This window comes from Gobio gobio, assembly GCF_949357685.1.
Source record: "Gobio gobio genome assembly, chromosome: 18".
In the NCBI taxonomy this organism is placed as follows: Eukaryota; Metazoa; Chordata; class Actinopteri; order Cypriniformes; family Gobionidae; genus Gobio; species Gobio gobio.
In genome coordinates this window covers 12936051-12960663 of record NC_137111.1, presented here as the reverse complement: position 1 = coordinate 12960663, position 24613 = coordinate 12936051, and the positions used below count along the sequence as shown (strand labels likewise).

At 45.8% G+C, this 24613-nt stretch overlaps 1 protein-coding gene across 2 annotated transcripts in view; it reads left to right on the top strand.

Moving 5' to 3' along the window:
* The window catches only part of LOC307142376 (CUB and sushi domain-containing protein 1), a 787545-nt gene that overhangs the window by 602833 nt on the left and 160099 nt on the right, over positions 1 to 24613 (top strand). For both annotated transcript variants that reach the window (XM_079843154.1, XM_079843155.1), the window contains one exon: positions 7409 to 7603. In XM_079843154.1, coding sequence (XP_079699280.1) covers positions 7409 to 7603 — 195 coding nt within the window. The remainder of the gene's footprint in view (positions 1 to 7408; positions 7604 to 24613) is intronic.

Below are 24613 nucleotides of genomic sequence, written 5' to 3'. Positions count from 1 at the left end.
GGTTCTCAGCGTCCCGCCCCGACACCTTTCTTCCCGGAGGTGCATGAGGAGCTCACGAGGTCGTGGAAGGCACCTTTTTCTGCCAGAAACCGGCCGAGTGAGTCCTCCCCCCTCACTACTCTCGACGGCGGACCAGCCAAGGGTTACGTGGGGATCCCGCCAGTGGAGCGCGCCGTCGCGATGCAACTGTGTCCGGCGACCGCCTCTAACTGGCGCGGTGACCCGCGTCTCCCGTCCCGGGCCTGTAAGTTCTCTTCCAGTCTGACTGGGAAGGCTTACAAGGCCTGCGGGCAGGCTGCGTCCGCCTTGCATGGCATGGCGCTGCTTCAGGTCCACCAGGCCCAAGCGCTCCTTGACATGCACGAGGGTAGGCCTGACCCAGAGCTCCTCCGGGAGCTCCGGACGGCGACGGACCTCGCCCTCCGGGCGACGAAAGTCACCGCCCGTTCCATCGGTCAGGCGATGTCCACGCTTGTGGTCCAGGAGCGTCATCTCTGGCTCAACCTGGCTGATATGAGGGAGACCGATAAACATCGGTTCCTGGACTCCCCCATCTCGTCAGCTGGGTTGTTCGGCGACGCGGTCGAGAGCTTCGCCCAGCAGCTCTCGGCCGCCCAGAAGCAGACGGAGGCGATCAAGCACATCCTGCCCCGGCGGCCCGCTGCTGCCTCCACCCCGCCGCCGGCGGCAGCGCCTCCGACTACTCGTCGCCGAGGACGTCCACCCGCCGCCGCCTCCGCCCCCGCCAAGGCACCGCAGCAGCCTTCCACCAGCCGACGGCGTGGGGCCGGCCGTGGGAAGGATGTCCAGCCCGCTCAGGCCGCTGCCAAGCCAGGTGGCAAGCGTCGTCGCAAGCGACCCTGAGACGGGCCACCCAGAGATGGAGGAAACTGCTCGGAGGGAGATGGCTGCAGCACCACTCCTTCCCCCGGAGGAGGGCCGGGGGAGAATCTTTTGTTTGTCTGTTCCGCCGCTGGCCCCAGTGCCAGCGGCACCCAAAACATCAATAAAAGAGCAGTTTCCAATATCTCTGGGTGCCAAGAGAGCGCGCTTGGCGGTGGTCGACGCTCCCATGCCTCGCCACCCTCAAGTACCTCTCCCTTCGCCAGCAGGGGACGCCGGCTGTCGGGACGCACACAAGCGGCCTCCCCACACTCGCACGTCCCCTCCGCGGATGCAGGTAAGTGTTGCACAGCACACTCAGATCCCGCTTCGGGCCGCTCCCATGCCGTCCGTGCCGGATCCCTGCGTTCCGCCTCGCTGCCCCGCTGCGGGTACGTCTGTGGTGCCGATGGTCCCCCTTGCTCGGAGTCTGGGAGCCTGGCTAGCGCTTCCCAGCCCGTCTCGGTGGCTCATCCGTACCATCAGACTCGGCTATGCGATTCAGTTCGCCCGGCGTCCCCCCAAGTTCAGGGGCGTTCACTTCACGACTGTAGTGGAGGCGAACGCCCCCGTGCTCAGGGCGGAGATCGCTGTCCTACTGGCGAAGGACGCGATAGAGCCGGTCCCTCAAGCCGATATGAGGTCCGGGTTCTACAGCCCCTACTTCATTGTACCCAAGAAAGGCGGCGGGTTACGACCGATCTTGGATCTGCGATTCCTGAACCGGTCCCTTCACAGGCTGCCGTTCACGATGTTAACGCAGAGGCGCATCTTCAGGTGCATCCGTCCCCGAGATTGGTTTGCAGCGATAGACCTGAAGGACGCGTACTTTCATGTCTCGATTCTTCCTCGACACCGGCCCTTTCTGCGCTTCGCGTTCGAGGGACGGGCATATCAGTACCGCGTCTTACCCTTCGGCCTGTCCCTGTCGCCCCGCGTCTTTACGAAGGTTGCGGAGGCGGCCATTGCTCCCATGAGAGAGCATGGCGTTCGCATCCTCAACTACCTCGACGACTGGCTGATCCTTGCCCAGTCGCGAGAGCAGTTGTGCGAACACAGGGACAAGGTGCTCAGTCACCTCAGCCAGTTGGGACTTCGGGTCAACTGGGAGAAGAGCAAACTCTGCCCCACGCAGAGGATCTCTTTTCTCGGTATGGAGATAGACTCGGTCGCCATGACTGCGCGCCTCACCGAGGAGCGCGTCCAGTCGGTGTTGAACTGCCTGAATTCGTTCAGAGGCAGGACAGCGGTTCCACTGAAACATTTTCAGAGGCTCCTGGGGCATATGGCATCCGCAGCCGCAGTAACGCCGCTCGGATTGCTTCATATGAGACCGCTTCAACGCTGGCTACACGATCGAGTCCCGAGATGGGCGTGGCACAGCGGTTCCCTCCGCGTCCAAGTGACTCCGAGGTGCCGCCAAACCTTCGGCCCGTGGTCGGACCCTCTGTTTCTCCGGGCGGGAGTACCCCTAGAACAAGTGTCCAGGCACTCCGTTGTCTCCACGGATGCCTCATCCACGGGTTGGGGTGCCACGTACAACGGGCTTGCAGTTTCGGGTCTGTGGACGGGGCCTCAACTGCAATGGCATATCAATTGCCTCGAGTTGTTAGCAGTTCGTCTTGCACTCAGCCGCTTCAAAGTTCCGCTCAGAGGCAAGCACGTTCTGGTCCGGACGGACAACACTGCGGCCGTAGCGTACATCAACAAACAGGGTGGTCTACGCTCCCGTCGCATGTCGCAACTCGCCCGCCATCTCCTCTTATGGAGTCAGAAGCATCTGAGGTCGCTTCGTGCCGTTCACATTCCGGGCCTGCTCAATCGTGCGGCCGACGAGCTGTCACGTCAGCAGGTACTTCCGGGAGAATGGCGACTCCATCCCCAGGCGGTCCAGCTAATCTGGAGTCGTTTCGGGGCCGCACAGGTACACCTGTTTGCCTCCCCAGAGACGACCCACTGTCAGTGGTTTTATTCCTTGACCGAGGGGACCCTCGGGTCGGATGCCCTGGCCCACAGCTGGCCCCGGGAAGAACGCAAGTATGCGTTTCCCCCAGTGAGCCTTCTTGCGCAGACACTGTGCAAAGTCAGGGAGGACGAGGAGCAGGTCCTGTTGGTCGCTCCGTATTGGCCCAACCGGACTTGGTTCCCGGAACTAGTGCTCCTCGCGACAGCACCTCCCTGGCCCATTCCTCTGAGACAGGACCTCCTGACTCAGAGACGGGGCACCCTATGGCACCCGCGTCCGGACCTCTGGAAACTCCATGTTTGGTCCCTGGACGGGACGCGGAGGTTCTAGGTGACCTACCGCAAGCGGTAGTTGACACCATCACTTCCGCTAGAGCCCCCTCTACGAGGCGCCTCTATGCGTTGAAGTGGAACCTGTTCGTCGACTGGTGCTCTTCTCGCCGAGAAGACCCCCGAAGATGTTCGATCGTTTCTGTGCTTACCTTTCTACAGGATGGGTTGGAGCGAAGGCTGTCTCCCTCCACCCTCAAGGTCTATGTCGCCGCTATCGCCGCTAATCATGAGCTCGTAGATGGAAAATCTCTAGGTAAGCACGATCTGATCGTCAGGTTCCTTAGGGGAGCAAGGAGATTAAATCCTCCTCGTCCTCCCTCTATACCCTCTTGGGACTTAGCTCTGGTGCTAACTGCACTACAGAGAGAACCCTTTGAGCCTCTGCAGTCAGCTGAGTTGAAAATACTGTCGTTAAAGACTATACTCCTGATTGCGTTGGCCTCCATCAAGAGGGTAGGGGACCTGCAGGCATTTTCGGTCGACGAATCGTGCCTGGAATTCGGGCCCGGTAACTCTCATGTGATCATGAGACACCGGCCTGGATATGTGCCCAAGGTTCCCACTACTCCCTTCCGGGACCAAGTGGTGAGCCTGCAAGCGCTGCCTTCGGAGGAGGCAGACCCAGCCCTAGCTTTTCTCTGTCCCGTCCGTGCTCTCCGGACTTACGTGGATAGAACGCAAAGCTTCAGGACCTCAGAGCAGCTCTTCGTCTGTTACGGAGGACAGCAGAAGGGAAAGGCTGTCTCCAAGCAGAGGATGGCCCACTGGATAGTGGACGCCATCGTCTTGGCTTATCAGTCCCAAGACGTGCCCTGCCCGCTCGGGTTAAGAGCCCACTCCACTAGGGGTGTTGCCTCTTCCTGGGCGCTGGCTCGTGGCGCCTCGCTGACAGATATTTGTAGAGCTGCGGGCTGGGCGACACCTAACACGTTCGCTAGATTCTATAGCCTCCGTGTAGAGCCGGTGTCTTCCTGTGTGCTCACTTCCCATAGTCAGTAACACCGAAGTACCCGTTCCAGTGTCGGCTTGCTGCGCCATTCCCTCCCCTATGGTAGACGGATGCGTGCGCTTATTCTGCTCCAGTCGAGTTCCCCGGAACGGCGAACCCTGTTGAGTCCTCCGCAACCTGCGGCAGTCGGACGTGGCGGAGCGTTCGACGCCAGGTCTAACACTCGTATGCATTGGTGGAACTTGTGTTAGGCTGGGTTCCGTATGTAGTGACCCCCACGGCGGTCCCATATGTGTATTCTTCCACGGTACGGCTCCCTACGGCGAGCCCGTGTCTTTCCCTCGGCAGAGCTCCTCTGCCGTCTCAGGTTCGTGTTGTCTCCCTCCTAATTGACCGGGGCCACCCCTGAGACTTCCGTATGTTGTGCTGCCCACGGCCAGCCCATACGTGTATTCTCCACATGTTAACTCCCTCTGGGCATGATGTGGCTTCCGCAGCTGCCTTCACAGGCACGCTTTCCCAGCGTTATCCAATACAGTCAGCTGAGTGGGTCTTGCGGAACAGCAGCTTTGACTCTCCCTGCGTGAACCTACCCGCCCGCATCAGATCGGGGTCTGTGGGGCTCATCGCTGGGCGCTGGAAGTGGTAGTAACTATGGCGTTTTCCATAGGGGATCCCAATTCGTCGGTACGTCCGACGTACGTCGAACGTGACCGACTGAATGGGAACGTCTCGGTTACGTATGGTAACCCTCGTTCCCTGAAGGAGGGAACGGAGACGTACGTCCCGTCGCCACAGTTGCTGTACCATCACTGCAGGTCGAGCCACTACGTGTGGCTCCTCAGTGAAAAACAGCGTGCATTCGCTCTCGCTTCCTGTTTATACCCGCGGCGCGGGGCGGAGCGCGAGATGCAAATCTCGCACGCCAATTGTTCATTGGCCGGTTCTAGATAGCTCGAAGCTGATAGGGGCTCCCAGAAGTGATCCCAATTCGTCGGTACGTCCGACGTACGTCTCCGTTCCCTCCTTCAGGGAACGAGGGTTACCATACGTAACCGAGACGATTTCATTTATGAGATAATTTATTAATAATTTATGGACCCATAATCTCCTCAGCCAATCCAACGCTCTCCATTGACTTTGCATTGCGTGAGGCTGCCTCCTTGTCATTTCGGACTTATAACCAAAAAAAAACAAAAAAACACAACAATGTCTAAAAGCTGCTATGTGACAGGGTGTACAGCAAACAAGCTAAAAAACACAGAAATACGTTTTTATAAGCTGTCAACCCAAAAAAAACAAGCGTTTAAGGAGACAAAAGTGAATACAGGCAATAAGACGTGAAGCATCAGCAGGAAGAATGGGTAAATTTGGGGATCCTGACACTCAGTATGCCCCAGTATGCCTATGTGTGCAGTAAACATTTTGTCACTGTTAAGTCAAATATCCAAATGTCAGTTTTATAGATTATATTTCCTGTTGCTGATTACGTTCCCCTCCAGTGGGTGTAGTTATCAGTGTAATATAACATGTCGCGCTTTGTCTCGATTGCCTGTATCCACTTTGTGTCCTTAAACGCTCGTTTTTTGGGTCAACAGCTTATAAAAACTTTTCCCGTTCTGGGTTTTGTTAAGCGTGTTTGCTGTACATTTTGTCACATACTATCAGCTTTTAGCCATTGTTCTGTTTTTTGTTATATTTCAGAAATGACAAGGAGGCCGCTTCACTCAATACAAAGTCAATGGAGAGCGTTGGATTGTTCACGCCTGATCAAACCTTGTTTTCAGTGTATTTTGAGTGCATTTGCTATTTAATCAATGTGGCGCTGGACGTGAAAATAATAACTGCGTTGGACTGAAACTAGCAAAAAACACCTGCCGTCGCATTGTGCCGGGTGTATGATAGGACTCAATGTCGCATTTCATTCCATTTTGCAGAATTCCACCAAAAAAAGGCCACACATCTCATTTGGGCCTGGTATTAAGGAGTTATTGAATCTGATATATATGGTGGCAGTGAAGGCATGCAGGCTCATGACACATATGCAGATTAGCGTGAGCAGAACTGTGAATACTCTGTTTGAATGTTAAGATCCCCTTTCCCAAAGGCAGCATGTTGTAAATGACGACAGAATATTTATTTTTGGGTCTGTTCCTTTTAGTCTGTGTGGTGCACTCCAGGTGCACTTGCTGTTCCTCTGTTGTTGTGGAAACGAGGAAGATTGTGTTGCACACTTGCAATTTTGCAGATAGAATCTTCCCCACCTCCTTCCCACTTTCCCAGGTCCCCAAAGCGCAGGCAGATAGCTGTTAACTGTCAAGTTGTTTGGCAGCCTCTCTAAGCACCACCTCCGGAGCTTTCTCCAACTGTCCTTCTCCCAGTGTCGGGTGCCAGAAGGACAGAGACCATCTTCCGCATCCCTGGCGCGTTCACCTGCCTTTCTCCTGGTGTTAGTTCGCTTTAATGCATAATGCCCTCAAGCCACTGTCTACTCTCTCTTCACACTCACTGTCGATCTCGCTTTTTCATCTTATGCTACCTCTCTTTTTCTTTCTGTCTGGTACCTGTCTCAGCCCTGGGAATGGCTGGCAGGTAACACAAGAGTGGGATGTGATTGTGCATCTGATTAGTTTTGTTCACGGTCAGTTGAATTACAGGTATGATTGCTTATATTTAAGGCTGTCAATTAAAATCATGTAATCAAATTGCTGACTTAAGCATTTTTCAATAGGGGGGTTCATACATTTTTTCTGTTTAACATATTAAAAATATTTTAAGCAATTAACACAGCAGCTTTTTCCCCCCTTTGGATAGCCTGAAGTATATTTTAACGAAATCTATCGCAATAAGACGCAAAAGAGAACTCAGTAGAGTGGATGGGATGATTAATTTTTGTAGGCCAAACCCCGAAAACCAGTTAGCATTTTAGCATTTCTGGTTGCAACGTTCTAAAGTCAAGGTTTTTTGTTAAGTGTTAATCTGTTTTAATGTAACTGATTAATAAACGTTATGAAGAGTCTTAGGGTAGGTTTACATTACAACAATGTAATGTCAAAACGATCCCTGTTCACACAGATCTGTGAAAATGATTAAAATCGTTGTATTATGCTGCCAGGCCAGTAGTTGTCACTAGTTGTCGAGGTCACTTTGTAAAGAAAAAACTACTTACCTATAGACTGAACATGTAATGACGTCATCATTTTCACAAATTTGCATCTTTGCAAATTCCTTTACATTTTTATATTGTATATTTATGTTATTTTTTTTATATATATATAGAAAAACCACGAGAAGCATGCTTCGACCCTGGGAACATTATGAACGGAACTAGATTGGGAATGGACTACAAGCTGGGATCAACTGTCACGTATCAGTGTGATTCTGGGTACACCATTGCAGGACCACCCACTCTCACCTGCATCATTGGGACTGATGGGAAACCTGTATGGGACAAAGCTCTGCCTACGTGTAAAGGTAGGACCTGAACGTTGCTGTTTCTGTACAGAGACATAAGGGTGTTGATAGGTAAGATTTGTAGATAACTACAAAAATGGGAGTGATTTTTCAGCAATGATAAATCTTTTAACTAAAATGGTACATAATGTGTTTTAACACTATGTAATAGCCTGGGTGCATGTTACTTTTTGACCCATGTTTGGGTTGTCCCGAGCACTGCATTCATGTGAAGGAGGCGAATATATGCTGCACCATTCTATTTGGTTTGTGCCTTCTTAAACAAAATACAATTGTTAACCGTAACCTGTGTCATGCGGATCATTTATAGCAGACTGCCGCTATAGGTTACAACTGATACCAGACGTATGTTATATTTTGGTTTGTGTCTATCATATTTCAATTTTAAAATGAATGAGATAAAGTACCTTTTATTTGTCAAGTATTTATTTCACTGGATTATTTAAAAATAGACATTATGACATGAATATTTAATGCATAAATAATTTTTCCCATTTCATTACCATAATTCATTATTCATAAATTGTTCATACCATGGCATACAATTTTCCCCTTTTCAATACCTTTTTTAATTATTGCTGGGTTTTTATTTTTTTATTCATTTGTTTCACAGATTGGCAGAGCATTGATTTTAGAACCTTGATTTTTGCTTTTTTGGTCCTGCAGTTTTAAATGCAAAGTATTGATGCATGTTAGTTTGATTAAGCACTTCTTCGTTTAAAGAAATTAGTTGCAGCCTCCTTATCAGAGACAGTATTCCTTTTGTTGTTTGCAATCTTGAGAGTTAATTGATTAGGCCATTGTTAAATGCATAGTTCTGCTCTGTCACACTGCCAGTAAGCAGCCATTATTCATTGGGTTTGGAGAAACCGTCTGGTTCTCTTATTGGCTTACACAGAGAGAGACAGACACGGACAGAGGCCTTCAAAAGAACAGCACCCAGGTCTTTGTCCCTCAGTGACAGATGAGAGAGCTAGGGTGGTGACAAGTGCCACTCATTCACACATTTCCTGTCAACCCGAGACCTTTCTCATTTCTCCTGCTTCCTCCTCTGTCTTCCATTTCTTTTTTCAAAACTTCTGTGTTTCGGTCACATATTCAGGGATCTAGCAGTACCCCATATAACTATCAGGGATAGTATATGTATATCCTACCAATCATAATTTACACAAACACATCCCCCAACCTGCCATGGTTGAATCAGTGTTATGTCCAGGCCAGTTGGTCCACTCAAATAAACAGATTGCAATTTATTTTTGTGCCACTAGCTGTGCAGAAATCACACACTTCACTATTATGTTATTCCCAGTGTTTCTGTGATAATAGCTCAAATCAAATGACAGAAGAAGCATGTGCTCCCTCTGAACCCAGCGTGTTCAAAAACAGCACCAGGTTATAGATATGAACGTGCAATGAACATCATTGACCCCAATCCGAAGGTCAAGCAAGGGTTTTCGCACCCGAGTAGCATTCGTTGATGATTTAACCTCTTTTGATAGAGATGGAAAGCCGCTGATGCCCTTTGCGAGACAGCCTCATTTCCGCACTCCAGGAACATTTTGTTTGTCCTCACTGATGGAATTTCCAGCACGTTGCTTCGCCCATCTTTATGCATGAGCTGTAACTGTGGGGTAGAGACATATTCCTATACAGGTCATTGTTGAGCTAACATAATCATCTGATTGTGTCATGAGAGATGCTTTATTTGAACTTAATCATCCGCACAGAGTGTGCGCAAGCCCACGTTCGTACAATCCATTAGCTTTCTGCCTGCTAAGAATCCCCCCCGGCTCCTCTATTAGTTAAGTGAGTATGTCTACCAAAGACAACTGGATTCTGGAGAGGTTGGACAGCCTGACTCAGTCGATATCAGCCTCTTTAAACAATGGTAGCAGGGATAAATATTTTTCTTTTCTTTTCTTTTTTTAATAATGAAGTGTTGCAGTCAGTTGCAGTTCAATAGTGACTGCTTTGGTTAGGCAATCCTGTTGAAACACCAGCATGCTGGTTTATTACAGTTTTGTACAAACTGGTAAAACCCCAGCAACTCTCTAGCAACTACTCAGAATACCTTCGCAACCACATGACAAGGCTTTTGTCAATTTTAAACTTCAGACCTCTCTTCAAACTGCCAAAGTTTTCAAAGACTCATATAACATTCAGACTTCATACTGTTTAAAACTTCCAGGCAAGGCTGTCATTTAATCCCACATTCAAAGTTTGTTTTGAACTTGATTTCTCTAGTTGTGGTAAGTGCTGGTTTGGTCCTTGTCTAGGTGGTGAACCAACATAGCAATTCTGTCCAACAATAAAACTATCCAGTGAAGCTAGCTGACCAGAATAGTGGTTGAAGTCTAAAGAAGTCTTGTGGATAATCTAGTTTAGCTACATAATAAGGTCACCACAGTGATCATATATAGGGATGCACAATATATCAGAATCATGTATAAAATAATACTTATGATAAAGTATGTCCAACTTTATCCGCACACATGCGGCACTTGTGTAGGGCAAGACACTACAGTATATTGCAAATACCAACTGCTTGTTTGCATATAGCGGTGCAAAATGTAAACTTTATTATTAATAAAATAAATTAATATGTGAAAAAAAAAAAAACTGAATTCCAAAATCACCTCTGGAAGAGTAACAGTCATTTAATAACAGTAATTTAATAATAACTAGGCAAATACACATAGTGGTAGCATACCAACACAACACATATACTGACGATACCGGACAATGAAATAGAAAAAGAGCCACACACACACACACACACACACACACATACACATTTATGTATATGTATATGTATATATATGTGTGTGTGTGATAATGATGGTGATGATGAGTGCACAGCTGAATGTAATTAGTGTCAATGACAACAAATGAGTGATGAAGGCAGACAATGACTAAACACAAGTCCAAACTAACATGACTGTGACAGTATCACTGATATACTATTATAGTTCCCTTTCGAAAGGGAACTATACGCTGCATCCCCTAGGGGTCGCTATGGGGAATGCCTCCGGCATGACAGGTGTCTGAAGCATAATTTTCAACACGACAATGAACCTGACACTGGCAGGCACTCTGTGACACTAGCACCACTGGTGCGACCGAGAGTATAAGAGGGAACCTGTGCAAAACGTCATCCTCTTCTTGTCTTCAGGAGACATTTTGTTTGGAGCATGAGGAGGATGCTCGTTTAGTTCTTGAGGGAATAAATTGTGAGGATTTCTCTATGAAAAGCTCTGTTTGCACGTCGCTATTCTCAAGGGATGTGGGATGCACATTTGGATGGAATGCTGTCCACTCTGAGCAAGCTGTATGTGCTTGGTATGATGCATTCACGGGACTGACTACAAGAGACAGGCAAGGAGCTTTTTTCTTTTCTGCTCTCTCCTGAGGGATAGTAGTTAAATGTTTGCTCAAGCGTGTTCAGCTCTCAAGAGAGTTTAAGGCACTGTCTGTCTGTCTGTCTGTCTCGTATGATTCTTTTCAGAATGATAGTATCTAAGTTTGAACTAGTGTGCTTGACTCCCAAGGGGGTTAAATGTGCGCTTTTCGCGATGCAGTCTCAGTATGGGTTCCACCTAGGCTTGACTCTCCTAAGGGATGATAGTTGAGCGCCTGCACTCCGCCATTACGGTAAGCGCAGGGTTGTAGGCAGAGCAGGGACGAGTCGAACAGTTTCCTTTTTTTCAGCTGTATGTAGGTTGTCAGGCTCTCTGTAAGCCTCCTTGGCTACTGCCTTTTCAGTACTGCCATTATTGAAGTCCTTCTTCTGAGGCTTCAGCTCCCTAGAGCTCTGCCCAGTCAGTGATTTTGAGTTTTTAGGCTTTGAGAAGCCTCCTTGGTAAGCTGTTCTGACCTTAAGATGTTGTTAGGCCACCTCTAATAAAAAAAAATCATATTCAGGCCTCCGTCCCCAGAGCTCGGCAGGCAGAGGTGAGTTTGGCTGTTTGTGAGCTTTCTTGGTCACTGTTTTCTATGGGGCATGTTATGCCCTCTTGTTATAAGTGGTGTTTTTGATAAGGACGCTGCTAGACCTTCTCTCACTTTAGAGAGTTGTCATGTTGAGGCCTCCGTCCGCATATCTCCACCATGCCGTGGTGCTTAGTTGTCAGGCTTTTGAGCCTCCCTGGCCACTGCCTTTAGGAAGAGCCATGGGCATCCTCTGGCTATTAAGTGTTATTTTAGCCTCCACTCTTTTGAGCTTCACCCGCATACAGTACGAGTTGATTAGGCTCAATTGAGCCTTCTCAGGAAGCTGTTTTTTGGTCTTTTTTGGGCTGTTTTTCTAAGCGTTGTTAGGCTTCTCATTATGAGTATTGTCCTGTGAGGCTGCTGCTTTTTAGTAGGTAGTGTTGTCAAGTCGTTAGGCTCCCTTGGCTACTGCTTTTATAGAAACTGCCCCTCAGTGCTCTGCGTTGGACAGCATCGAGTTGTTAGGTGCATTGCGTGCTCCTAATGAGACGACGGGTGGTGTCCTGGGGTATTTCCTCCCAGATCTGGACCAGCGCATCACTGAGCTCCTGGGCAGTCTGAGGCTCCTGGGCAGTCTGTCCCAGAGGTGTTCTATTGGATGTAGGTCAGGTGAACGTGGTGGTCCTTCAATGGTATCATTATTTCATCCTCCAGGAACTGCCTGCATGCTCTCACCACATGAGGCCGGGCATTGTTGTGCACCAGGAGGAACCCAGGACCCACTGCACCAGCATAGGGTCTGACAATGGATCCAAGGATTTCATCCCGATACCCAATGGCAGTCAGGGTACCATTGTCTAGCCTGCAGAGGTCTGTGCATCCCTCCATGGATATGCCTCCCCAGACCATCACTGACCCACCACCAATCCGGTCATGCTGAACGATGTTACAGGCAGTATAATATTCTCCACGGCTTCTCCAGACCCTTTCACGTCTGTCACATGTGCTCAGGGTGAACCTGCTCTCATTTGTGAAAACCACAGGGCACCAGTGGCGGACCTGCCAATTCTGGTGTTCAATGGGAAATGCCAATCGAGCTCCCCGGTGCTGGGCAGTGAGCACAGGGCCCACTAGAGGACGTCGGGCCCTCAGGCCACCCTCATGAAGTCTGTTTCTGATTGTTTGGTCAGAGACATTCTCACCATTGGCCTGCTGGAGGTCATTTTGTAGGGGTCTGGCAGTGCTCATCATGTTCCTCCTTGCACAAAGGAGCAGATACTGGTCCTGCTGATGGGTTAAGGACCTTCTACGGCCCTGTCCAGCTCTCCTAGAATAGCTGTCTGTCTTCCTGGAATCTCCTCCCTGCTCTTGAGACTGTGCTGGGAGACACAGCAAACCTTCTGGCAATGGCACGTATTGATGAGCCATCTTGGAGCAGCTGGACTGCCTGTGCAACCTCTGTAGGGTCCAGGTATCGCCTCATGCTACCAGTAGTGACACTGACCCTAGCCAAATGCAAAACCGGTCAAAAACAGTCCGAAAAGCTGAGTAGGGAGAAAAATGTCAGTGGCCTCCACCTGTAAAAACATTCCTGTTTTGGGGGTTGTCTCACTGTTGCCCATCTAGTGCACCGGCTGTTAATTTCATTAACACTAAAGCAGCTGAAACTGATTACCAACCCCCTCTGTTACTTAACTGACCAGATCAATATCCCAGGAGTTGAACTGACTTGATGCTATTCTATGATTAAAAAGTGTTTGAACCTCCTTGGAGCAGCCCTGGGTATAGAATATAGTTAGACCTCCTCTCGTTTGGAGAGTCAGCATATTGAGGACTCATACCAAGCCAGATTTGTGTCCGAGCAGATTTCCTTCCTGAGCCTTCACGAGCATTTAGGTTTGGAGTACCTCCCTTGAACTCAATTTGTTATTTTAGTGTCAAGTTGCTAGGCCTTTTTTAGACCTCCCTGACAGGCATTGGATGTAGAGAGAGTCATTTTCTTAAGGCCTCCATTCCCCAAGCTCTGCCTGGGTCTAAGTTGTTAGGCTCTCTGTGAGCCTCAATGGTCACTGCTCTTGAACCAGAGTGTTGTTAGGCCTCCTCTCACTTTAGAGAGTAGTTATACTCTCCCCTATAGGTCTCACCTCCTCTGAGCTCCTTCCATTATTGTGGTAGGTTGCTAGCCCTGTTATTTAGAAACTTCCTTGACAGGCATAGGACATACTGTATTCATCCTATGAGCTCAGCCATAGGCTAAGTTGTTAGGCTCTCTGTGAGCCTCCTACACTACTACGAGTGTTGTCGGACCTCCTCTCACTAGAGAGAGTAGTCTTTATTGAGGCCTCTGCTCCCCAGAGCTCCTTAAAGATAGCAATTGCGAGTTGTGGGCTCTCTGTTAGCATCCTTGCAAAATATCCTGTGTGTGGAGCATTGTTAGGTGTCCTATCAATTTAGAGAGTTGTCAAGCTGAAGCCTCCACTCCTAGAATTCGGCTAATGTTTGCTAAGCTTTTAGGCTCTCTGTTGCTCCTTTTCCACCAGAATGAACCGGGTGCTAGTTCAGAGCCAGTGCTAGTGCCAGTTTGGAGTTGGTTCGACTGACGTGCCTTCTAAGAACCGGTTTGCCTTTCCACATGCTAGAGAGCCACCACAGAGCCAGGTCTTACGTCACTGTATACGTCTCTTCTTTCTCAGCACGCTAGCGAGGCACCGGGAAACACAAACACTGAAACACACCAGGATTGTTTGAGATAAATCTGTGCTGCGCAGACTGATCATCATATGTTATCAAAATACAGCAAGAGCGATTCAAAAGCATAAGGAGTCGTATGCTCTTGCTGTACTTTGATGTCATACCGTAATCGGTACAACAGTGGTGAATGTTGCGGTACTATTGATGCACATGGCTTTATGATCCTACATCAGCATCAAAATACAGCGAATCCATTGCATTCGTGCAGCTCACCATGATTTGTATAGACGGAGATTACAATCGAGCAGCTATTAGCTCCATTTGCTGCTATTTCAAAAATGGCAGATCTCAAGTTTGTGTTCGTCTTGCTGGTCACGGTAACCCCGCCCCCAGCCCCTGATGCAAGCTGTTCTTACTTCTAGACCAGCAATGTTTTGGTGCTACTTAAGAACCACTTTTCCTGGTTCAGAGCTGGTGCTTTGGGTGTGGAAAGACAAATAACAGATTTGAAACTAGGCTCTGGCTCCGAACCAGCACCAGCACTGCCTTGGTGGAAAAGGGGTATGTGAGCCTCCTTGGCTACTGAGAGCATTGTCAGGCCTCCTCTCGCTAGAGAGAATTGTCTTTATTGAGGCCTGCTCTCCCCAGAGCTCCACTAGGATAGCATAGGATTAGGGAATTGTTAGGTCTCCTCTCAAGTTAAAGAGTTGTCATACTGTGGCCTCCACTGTGGCCTCCTGTTAGGTTGTTAGGCTCTCTGCGAGCCTTCTTGGCTACTGACCTCAGTGTGGAGTCTTGCTAGGCCCTTCTTTCATTATGAGAGTCATTGTATTGAAGCCTCCTCTCTGGCCTGAACATAAACGTTGTTAGGCTTTCTTTCTTTAGAGTCATCCTGTTGAGGCCTCCATTCTTGAGAAGCTCCGGTCGTGCAGCTGGTGTGCCTTAGGGACGAGGACTCCTCTGAGTCCTTCAACTTAGTTCAGCCAATAAGGCACTCATCCCTTCAGCATGGCAGCGTGGTTATTCCATTCCCCATGGCGACCCCTAGGGGACGCAGTGTAGAGTTCTCTTTCGAAAAGGAATGCCTCAGGTTACGCATATAACCATGGTTCCCTGAGAAAAGGGAACAAGATGCTGCATGAGGTGGGGGTTGTAGGCAGAGCAGGGACGACTCGAACAGGAAGTTTCCTTTTTTGCTTCATCTTGTTGGGTCAATGAATATTATTGCTCAATGCATGTATCTAATTCTGAGGAATTAAAGACAGAAGAGTGTAGTAATTGTTATTATTTTAACAATTAGGATTAATGGAAAGTTATGCCTGGACCAATGACCGCTGCAAAATTCACATGTGAATTAAAATATATATCAACGTATGATTTTACAATGATAGCTTCTTCACTTTGAGTCATGAACTCTGAACAGCGAACTGGGTAATGTTAGCGCGTAAATATGTTTGTACTAGGGCTGCACGTTTTCAAGTTTTTCATTAACCGTTAACCGAGGCCCTTAGCGGTTAATACTCGGTTAACCCAGCCGGATCTCACGAAAAATGCGTATAAATAGTACGAGTGTGTAATGTCGTGGAATGTATATGATACGCACTTTATGGCGTATTATACATACGAACCCCCCACCCCACTACCCTAAACCTACCCAAGAGAGCGTGTCATATATACGCCATAAAGTGCGTATCATATGCACGCGAAAAACAGCGTATCATATGCACGCCAAAATGAGTTTTGACGTATACATTCCACGACATTGTGTGATCGGGGGGTTATTATTTTTAGTTTATTAAGTTGACGACCGCCATCTCCGTAGTGAACGCGCCTATAGAGAGAAATGCACATCATCGATTACATAATCAGAGAGTAGCCTATTTCTTTTCGTTTTAAATTGTTAAAAGACATTTCAAGCTGAATTTTGCACACATAAGTTGAAAGGCATTTGTTTGTGCATGCATGTAAAACATCTGCAACATTTATAAAGTTCACTGATAATTATGCGTGCATTTATGAATTATTATCTAAATTAATAATGAAACAAGGACGAAGCATAAACTGCTTTGTTTGTTTAGAATGGATCGCATCGCAAATAGATCCGAATGAAGAAACGAACCATAGCCTAGTAGAAAATGTTTCTTCCGTCTATTTGAAAGTTAGGCTAATAAACATGTTGCATTCGGCGGCCTGATTATGTCATTTTTTAAGTTACATAGCCTGCCTCCAGTTTTCTTCAACTTTACTTATTAAGAGGCGATAGTTGACCGGCATAGCCTATCATCAAAATGTCTGGAAAACGAAATCTCTGCCGGTCACTTTGACCAGCACCCTTTTTTTCTAACTGAAACTCTGGTGTGCGCGCCGCAACCCCGAGATACAGACACACACAAAAAAAAAGGGTAGTTCATTTTTAACACCTTTAATAACTGGTTGGACCACATTGGAAATGCATTTATAGAAATAAAACGCATGCAGTGGTAAGGACAGAGCAGTAAAAGTCGGTCACTGACTTTTGCGTTCGTGGCCTGCACAAGGCGCTAGAATTTAAGGCAGTCATATTATAGCACACTTTTTTTAGAAACTGTGTGCTAAGAAACATTTAAATAAATGCGTACAACAACAACATTTATCTACACCCATTTTGATCAGTAACAAGGTGAGTTGTGTGCCTATAGCTTACACTGCAACAAAGGGCAAATTAAATACAAAAGTGATTGAAATAATTAAAACACAAGAGCATAGACCCACATTTTTCTTTTTTTAAAATAAAAATCCCAAAAAATAAAATGACTAAATATGCTTGTCTGCATTTTCAGGGAATAAATTACCCAAATTAGGCACCAAATTAAATCAGGCTGCTCTACAGAAATCCTTGTATTCGAATTGCTTAGTTTTTATTAAGAAATATTAACATGTCAACGTGATCGGGAGTGAGACTGCTGCGCAGTCTATTTACTGTAAGTCCAGCTGCCGAAAACACCCTCTCTGAAGGTACAGATGTGCCAGGTATGCACAAATACTGTTTAGCAAGGTTGGCCAATCTGGGAAATCGACTGGCGTTTAGCTTCCACCAGTCCAAGGGGCTCATTTCTAGGCCAATGGGACTGTCGCTAAGAAAGTTTTTGACTTCTGTTTCACAACTGGTGAGGGCTGATGAAAAGTAGTTTTCGCCAAGTATGAGTGCCATCGCCGTGGCTGCGCTGTCTTTGGCACTTTGTGCTGGGGCCGCGGCCGCCTCCTCTTGTCCGTGTTCTACACTTTGCGTAACGGCTTCAGTTACATTTGTTACATTGGACGGAACATTAGCTGCAAGGCTACAGAGTTTTGCATTTGCCAGCGCTCTTTTTTCTGGAGATAAGAACCCGAGATGCTTATGGCGCGGGTCCAACATGCACGCAATCATCGCTGGGGATGACAACATCTCTGGCTCATCAACCTGCGCACACGTATTTAGAATTTACTACATGCAAACTTTAACTTAGTGAAATTATTAATAATCGTCTGGAACCTACCTTCATTCTTTCAGACAGGGAGTTTCGGACTTTAGTTTTAAACTCCACCAGAACCCTGTTCGCGTCGCCTTCGCTTTGTAGGTGTGCATTTATTAATCCAAAGGTGATGGGATAGGTGTTTGAAATGGACACTTCCCTTTCTGCAGACATAACTGTAGTTGCACACTTGAGCGCTTTTAGAGTTGGCACAACATCTTCAATAAGCTGCCAGTGCGCGTCCTTTAACTCCAAAATCCGTGCATCTTGAAGTTTCGTTACAGTGCGATCTGACAGCACCGCAGTAACTGCCCACCGCTGTTCTAATAGGCGCTCAAACATGTCACAGACGCTGTTCCACCTGGTTTTACAGGACTGTATTAGTTTGTGGTGTGGCAGTTTCATTTGTTGTTGTTTTGTTTCAAGCGCTTTCGTTGCCACTGAGCTGTGGTTGAAATGGCTCACAAGCTTTGCAGCAGCGGAGATGACGCGGTTCAAAAAAAGAGAAAATCCATCATTTATAGCTAGCTGAAGCGTATGCGCAAAGCATGACACAGAATGCCAATCAACGCCTCTATTAGCAGCCACAATGTTTTTTGCGTTGTCGTGCACACAGGCAATCACTCGTCCCGTAAGACCCCACTTTTCCACGGACTCCTTTAACTTCTCTGCTAGGTTATCAGCTGTATGGCGAACGGGTAGGGCTTCAGTTAAAAGGACGAATGATTTTAAAACCCAATCTTCGTCAATGTAATGGCTCGTAATAGTTATGTAACTTTCCGTGTTTAGAGCAGTCCAGCAATCCGTAGTGATGGCAACTACATCAGGTGACTGTAGATCTTCTTTGAGCGAATCTCTTTTTGCCTCATATCGTTTTTCAATGCGGCGTGTGATTGCCGAACGCGAGGGAATGCTGTAGCGGGGTTGAACAATATTCATCAGTTCTTTAAAGCCTTCGCCCTCCACCATTCTAATTGGCATCATGTCCTTTTCAATCATTCTGCAAATCCCCTGTGTTATAGATTCGGCTTTAGCACCACTGCACGTGTTTTGCGCTAGCATCGTGGGGATGGTAGGCTGGGCGAAGGTACTCGCAGGCCCCGTGGCCGCCTCTCTAATGATGCCCGGGTGTTGGCTGTTGAGATGGTACAACAACAAGGTTGTACTTGAAGTATATCTAAGCAATGCATTGCAATACTTGCATTTTGCCCCGTCACTCTCAATTTTAAAGTGCTCCCACGCTGTACTTTTCTTTGCCCGCTTCATGTTAGAAAACTCATGACTTCTTCTTGTGGATATTACAAATGTCTGGGACCGTTCTGGCGGTCTCTAGTGGTGCAAAAATATATTACAACTAAATTCAAAGCACGCCATTGACGCCACTTAACCGAGCAAAATGTTTCACTCGGTTACGCAATTTTTAACGGTTAATCGGTTAATCGGTTAACCATGGACACCCCTAGTTTGTACAGTACAGTAAAGGTTTTTTTTGAACAAATTGACTAGATGCCTTGTCAAATGACAAGATGTTTCAACTCAAGTGGTGGAGAAGGTGACGTTAGCTAGAAGGATGGAGTGAGCTATAAGCATCTAAACTGACGTAGCGCTCCTAAGTTATGTGTTGTTGGTGAAATATAGGCTAAATTATAATTATATCTGACAAAAGGGATTAACATATGTATCTACAATTGTATTTTGTAGATTTATATGACAACACTGTCAGGAAATACAACCCCATATCAGAAAAAGTTGGGACAGTATGGAAAAAGAAAAAAAAAGAAAAAAAAAGAAGTGATTTCTAAATTGACTTTGTATTTCATTGCAGACAATATGAACACAAAATATTTCATGTTTTGTCTGGTCAACTTCATGTCATTTGTAAATATGCATCCTTTCCTGTCATTCAGACCTGCAACACATTTCAAAAAAAGTTGGGACAGTAAAGCATTTACCACTTTGTAAAGTTGCCATTCCTTTTCACAACACTTAAAAGACGTTTAGGGACTGAAGACACCAAGTGATGAAGTGTTTCAGGTGTAATTTTGTCCCATTCTTCCTGCAAATAAGTCTTAAGGTGGGCAACAGTATGGGGTCTTCGTTGTCGCATTTTGCGGTTCAAAATGTGCCACACATTCTCTATTGGAGACAGGTCGGGACTGCAGGCACGGAGTCAAGTACCCGTACCCTCTTCCTCCGCAGCCAGGACTTTGTAATGTGTGCAGAATGTGGTTTTGCATTGTCTTGTTGAAATATGCATGGACGTCCCTGGAAAAGATGTCTTCTTGAAGGCAGCATATCATGCTCCAAAATCTCTATGTACTTTTCAGCATTAATGGTGCCTTCACAGAAGTGCAAGTTACCTTTGCCAAGGGCACTGACACAACCCCATACCATGACAGACCCTGGCTTTTGGACTTGTTGCTGGTAACAGTCTGGATGATCCTTTTCTTCTTTGGTCCAGAGCACACAGCGTCCATTCCTCCCAAAAAATACCTGAAATACTGATTCTTCTGACCACAGTACACGTTTCCACTGTGTGATGGTCCATCCCAGATGACTCCGAGCCCAGAGAAGTCGACGGCGCTTCTGGACACTGTTAACATAGGGCTTCCTTTTGGCACAGTACAGTTTTAACTGGCATTTGTGGATGTAACTACGTATTGTGGTACTTGACAAAGGTTTGCCAAAGTGGTCCTGAGCCCATGTGGTGATATTGCTTATAGATGAATGACGTTTCTTGATGCAGTGCCGCCTGAGGGATCGGAGATCACGGTTGTTCAGCTTAGGCTTGCGCCCTTGTCCTTTACGCACTGAAATTCCTCCAGATTCCTTGAATCTTTTAATTATGTTATGCACTGTTGAATGTGAAATATCCAAATCTCTTCCTATCTTTCTTTGAGGAACATTGTTTTTAAACATTTCAATAATTTTCTCACGTATTTGTTGGCAAACTGGCGATCCTCGGCCCATCTTTGCTCCTAAAGGATTAGACCTTTCTTGGATGCTGCTTTTGTACCAAATCATAATTACAATCACCTGTTGACATCACCTGTTTCAAATCACATCATTATTTAACCATTTTACCTCATTACTAGCCCTAAATTGCTCCTGTCCCAACTTTTTTTGAAATGTGTTGCAGGTCTGAATGACAGGAAAGGATGCATATTTACAAAGGACATGAAGTTGACCAGACAAAACATGAAATATTTTGTGTTCATATTGTCTGCAATGAAATACAAGTCAAAGTAAATTTAGAAATCACTTCTTTTTTTTATTATTTGCGTTTTCCATACTGTCCCAACTTTTTCTGATTTGGGGTTGTAATATTAACCTTTTTCATTTGATAATTTGTCAAACTGTTATGTATGCTACTTGGAGTTTCCTATTGTTACTGTACTAGCATCTTGTGTTGGATCTAGACAGCACAGGGGATATTATCGTTAATGTTGTCTAACTAAGAAACTTTCAATTTAGTCAGAAATTGTTTAGACAGTCAATAAGTGGATAAAATCACTACTTACTGCTTGCGGGAATATAGTTTGAATTGCCGCTTCTCCAGTATCAGACGCTGAGCGAAGCCTGTTTGGTATTGTCTCCGTGGTGAAATGGGCCGACAAAACGAACAACTTTGAATTAAATTGTCGCGGTATCCAATTATAGATAAACATCAACCATGCCTGTTGACAGTTTTGTTCTGTGGGAAGGGTATGAAAAGTCCTCACGTCCCCTGCACAGCCTGGAACATAACATTTATTTCCATGATCTGCCATTTTCGCTATCCTCGCGTGACGCTTGTTTATTCACGATACCTGCAGAATCCCGATGATTCGGCTGTGCAGTTCCGCCTGGCCTTGAACGTGCTGGCATATGCAAATGTTGGGGGCTTACATATTAATGATCCCGACTGTTGCGTTTGTATTTGCATGTGTTGTGCGTATTTGCATTTGTTGTGGACTTTTTGCAGCGCATTTCTCTATTTGCATGTGTTGTAAGTATTTGCATGTGTTGTGGACTTTTGCAGCGCGTTTTTGTATTTGCATGTGTTGTGGACTTTTTGAAGCACGTTTCTCTATTTGCATGTGTTGTGAGTATTTGCAACGCGTTTTTGTATTTGGTTGTGGACTTTTGCAGCGCATGTGTTGTCAAACTGACGAAAATGTTTTCTTTATTTGCTAGTGTTTGTTTCTATGTGCAGCGCGTTGAGCTTTCTCGGCCACCGTACATAACTGCCCCGCACCTGTTGAGACGCTGCATCCCTTTGCCATGCTTTTGGTATTCCTGCACACATCTCCTTCAGACAAGAAGTGGATGACGTTTTGCACAGGTGCCCTCTCATACTTTCGGTTGCACCAGTGGTGACGTCATAGGCTGCCACCTGCCAATGTCAAGTTCATTGTTGTCATTAGACTCATGCTTCAGACACCTGTCATGCCGCAGGCATTTCATATAGCGACCCCTATGGGATGCAGCGTCCCTATTCTCAGGGAACCATGGTTACATGCATAACTTGAGACATTTTTATTATTATTTTGAATTTCAATTTTCTTTTTTCATTTTCATTTTAGTTACATTTTGTTTTGTGTTTTTGTCATTTTTATTTATTTTTTAATATTCCTTTTATAGTTTTTAATAGTTTTTATTTCAGTTGTAGTTTTAGTTATTTTGGTACATCAAGTTAAACTGAAAATGAGAAATGCTGCCAACTAGATCATTTTTTTGTTTTACTTTCTTTTCTTTTAGCTAAAAAATATTTTATTACTAATAACAAGTTTTTCCTATGGTTTAGTTTTAGTTAACTACAGTAACCCTGCTCAGTATTGTTCTTGTTTCTCAGTCAGAAGTCACTAATCATTGACATACAGAAGTATTTTGTGGTGGTCATGGCGCATTGATTCACAGACAGCAGTTTATGGAGGTTAATCCTTTTAGCCGTCCTCAGTCAGAGCTCTTTAATGCAGAGGTGTGAGGTTAGACGAAGTAGAAAAGAGACTGTGAGCCATTTGCGATGCTTTTATACACTGCCGCTGCAGCTTCCTTTTATCAATAGCCCATGCTTAAAGCTAATGAGGTAAATGGCTTGCTGAGTACTTATGACCTTTTAGCCAAAGTGGGCGCTTCCAAGTAGTCCAGTGAGAATGAGTCAGATTTGATTGGGGGGCGGCAACGGATGAACGGACATATCTGAGATTCACTTGTGGGGTGGGCGATGGCTTAAAAAGAGTGCAGTAGGCACAATTGGAAATCGTTCTGAAAACCAAGGGAGATGTGAAGCAAATGTTGCTGTTTCACGGCCCATTTCATCATATTGTCTGTCACTTCAGTTTATTTCTAGCCTCCAAAATCTGTTATTTATGTCACCTTAAGCAAGGAGAGGCAGCACACCATCACTACATTTATCCATTGTGTCGACCTCCAGCGACAGACAGTGAACATACTGTTCAAAGCATTACTAATATACAGGAGCCTTAGGCCAGGATAATGACTTTAACAAGATAATTTAAGAGTTAATGGGGTGTGATGCTTTCACATCATTTAAGCCATACGAGCTGATGCGTACATACAATGCACATGTGCTCTGCACAGACATATGACTGTAATTTCATATTGCTAAGGCCCTGGTATTAAGATTCGTTTTGGTCGTTCAGATCACAAGTAGACAAAGGAGACTCACCTGTTTAAACCTGGTATTTTAATCTGTGTGTTTTGTCCACTTTCAACCACTTCTGTCATGATTTCTTCGAGCAGAGGGTGCGGGTAAATTTATGGGGATTTTTTACATATGGATGTGCCTGGAGATGTTTGAAAAACATACAGAGAACATCAGCTTTCGTTTATGATCTGATAGCCACAAGACCACAGCGAACGCTGTCTCCAACCAACAAAGTTTAAATCCTGGTTAGTGCGCTTCCCATTATGTTTCCGCATTAGGTTAGTGGGCGGAGGGTAGGTGGTATTTTGTGGCTGTTCAAAAGCATTTGACCACACGAGTGTTTACACTACGAAAGCAATCTCTTAACTTAATTTTGACAAACATTTGCTGTTCAAGTAGACAGGAGCTGTACTTATATGGCTATTATTCACATCGGAAATAGCTGTCCAGATACATAAACAAGATTACCACCAAAATGAATTACTTCAATTCTGAAAAATCTTCTTTGTCAAAATCAACACTTGCAAAACTCCTCAGATTTTTAAACACATGTTAAGAATTAAAACACTTGTAAGATCTAGTCATGTCAAGGCACCTTTGTTTATATAGCACTTTATACAATATTGTTTCAAAGCAGCTTTACAGTGATTCATGTCCCTCAACACTTTGCATGTTTGTTTATTACATATTTTGGCTAATTTTATTATACATTATACATAGGTTAGGTTAGGTTACTTTATTGATACCCGCAGGTAAATTTGTCTTGCAGTATGATGACATAGTGAGTAAAAGGCATCCGTATCACAAAACAAAACAAAACATAATAAACAATAAATAATAATAATTATTATTACATGATACATGTGCGCAAGGCTCCACCACTCAAGACTTAGTATATAAACCTGTACCTTCATATACAACTACACCTCCCTACATATCTACATATACTTATGCCTATATAAACATACATACACAAAAAAAAAAAAAAAAAAAAATCCTATTTATTATTCAACACTGTTAAAACAGCAGGAATAAAGCTGCTTTTATACCGCTTTGTTCTGCACCTTGGGACTAAAAACCTCCGTCTGCAACTCAGGGTGGGAGTCATCGTTTAAAATAGAGGTAGCCATCCTCTGTAACTGTCTAGTATACAGGGATGCTGGATACAACTGTGACTCTCCAACCAACCGACTAGACCATTTAACGATCTGGTTTAAGGAATTTCTTGCTTTTAAGGATGTATGACCA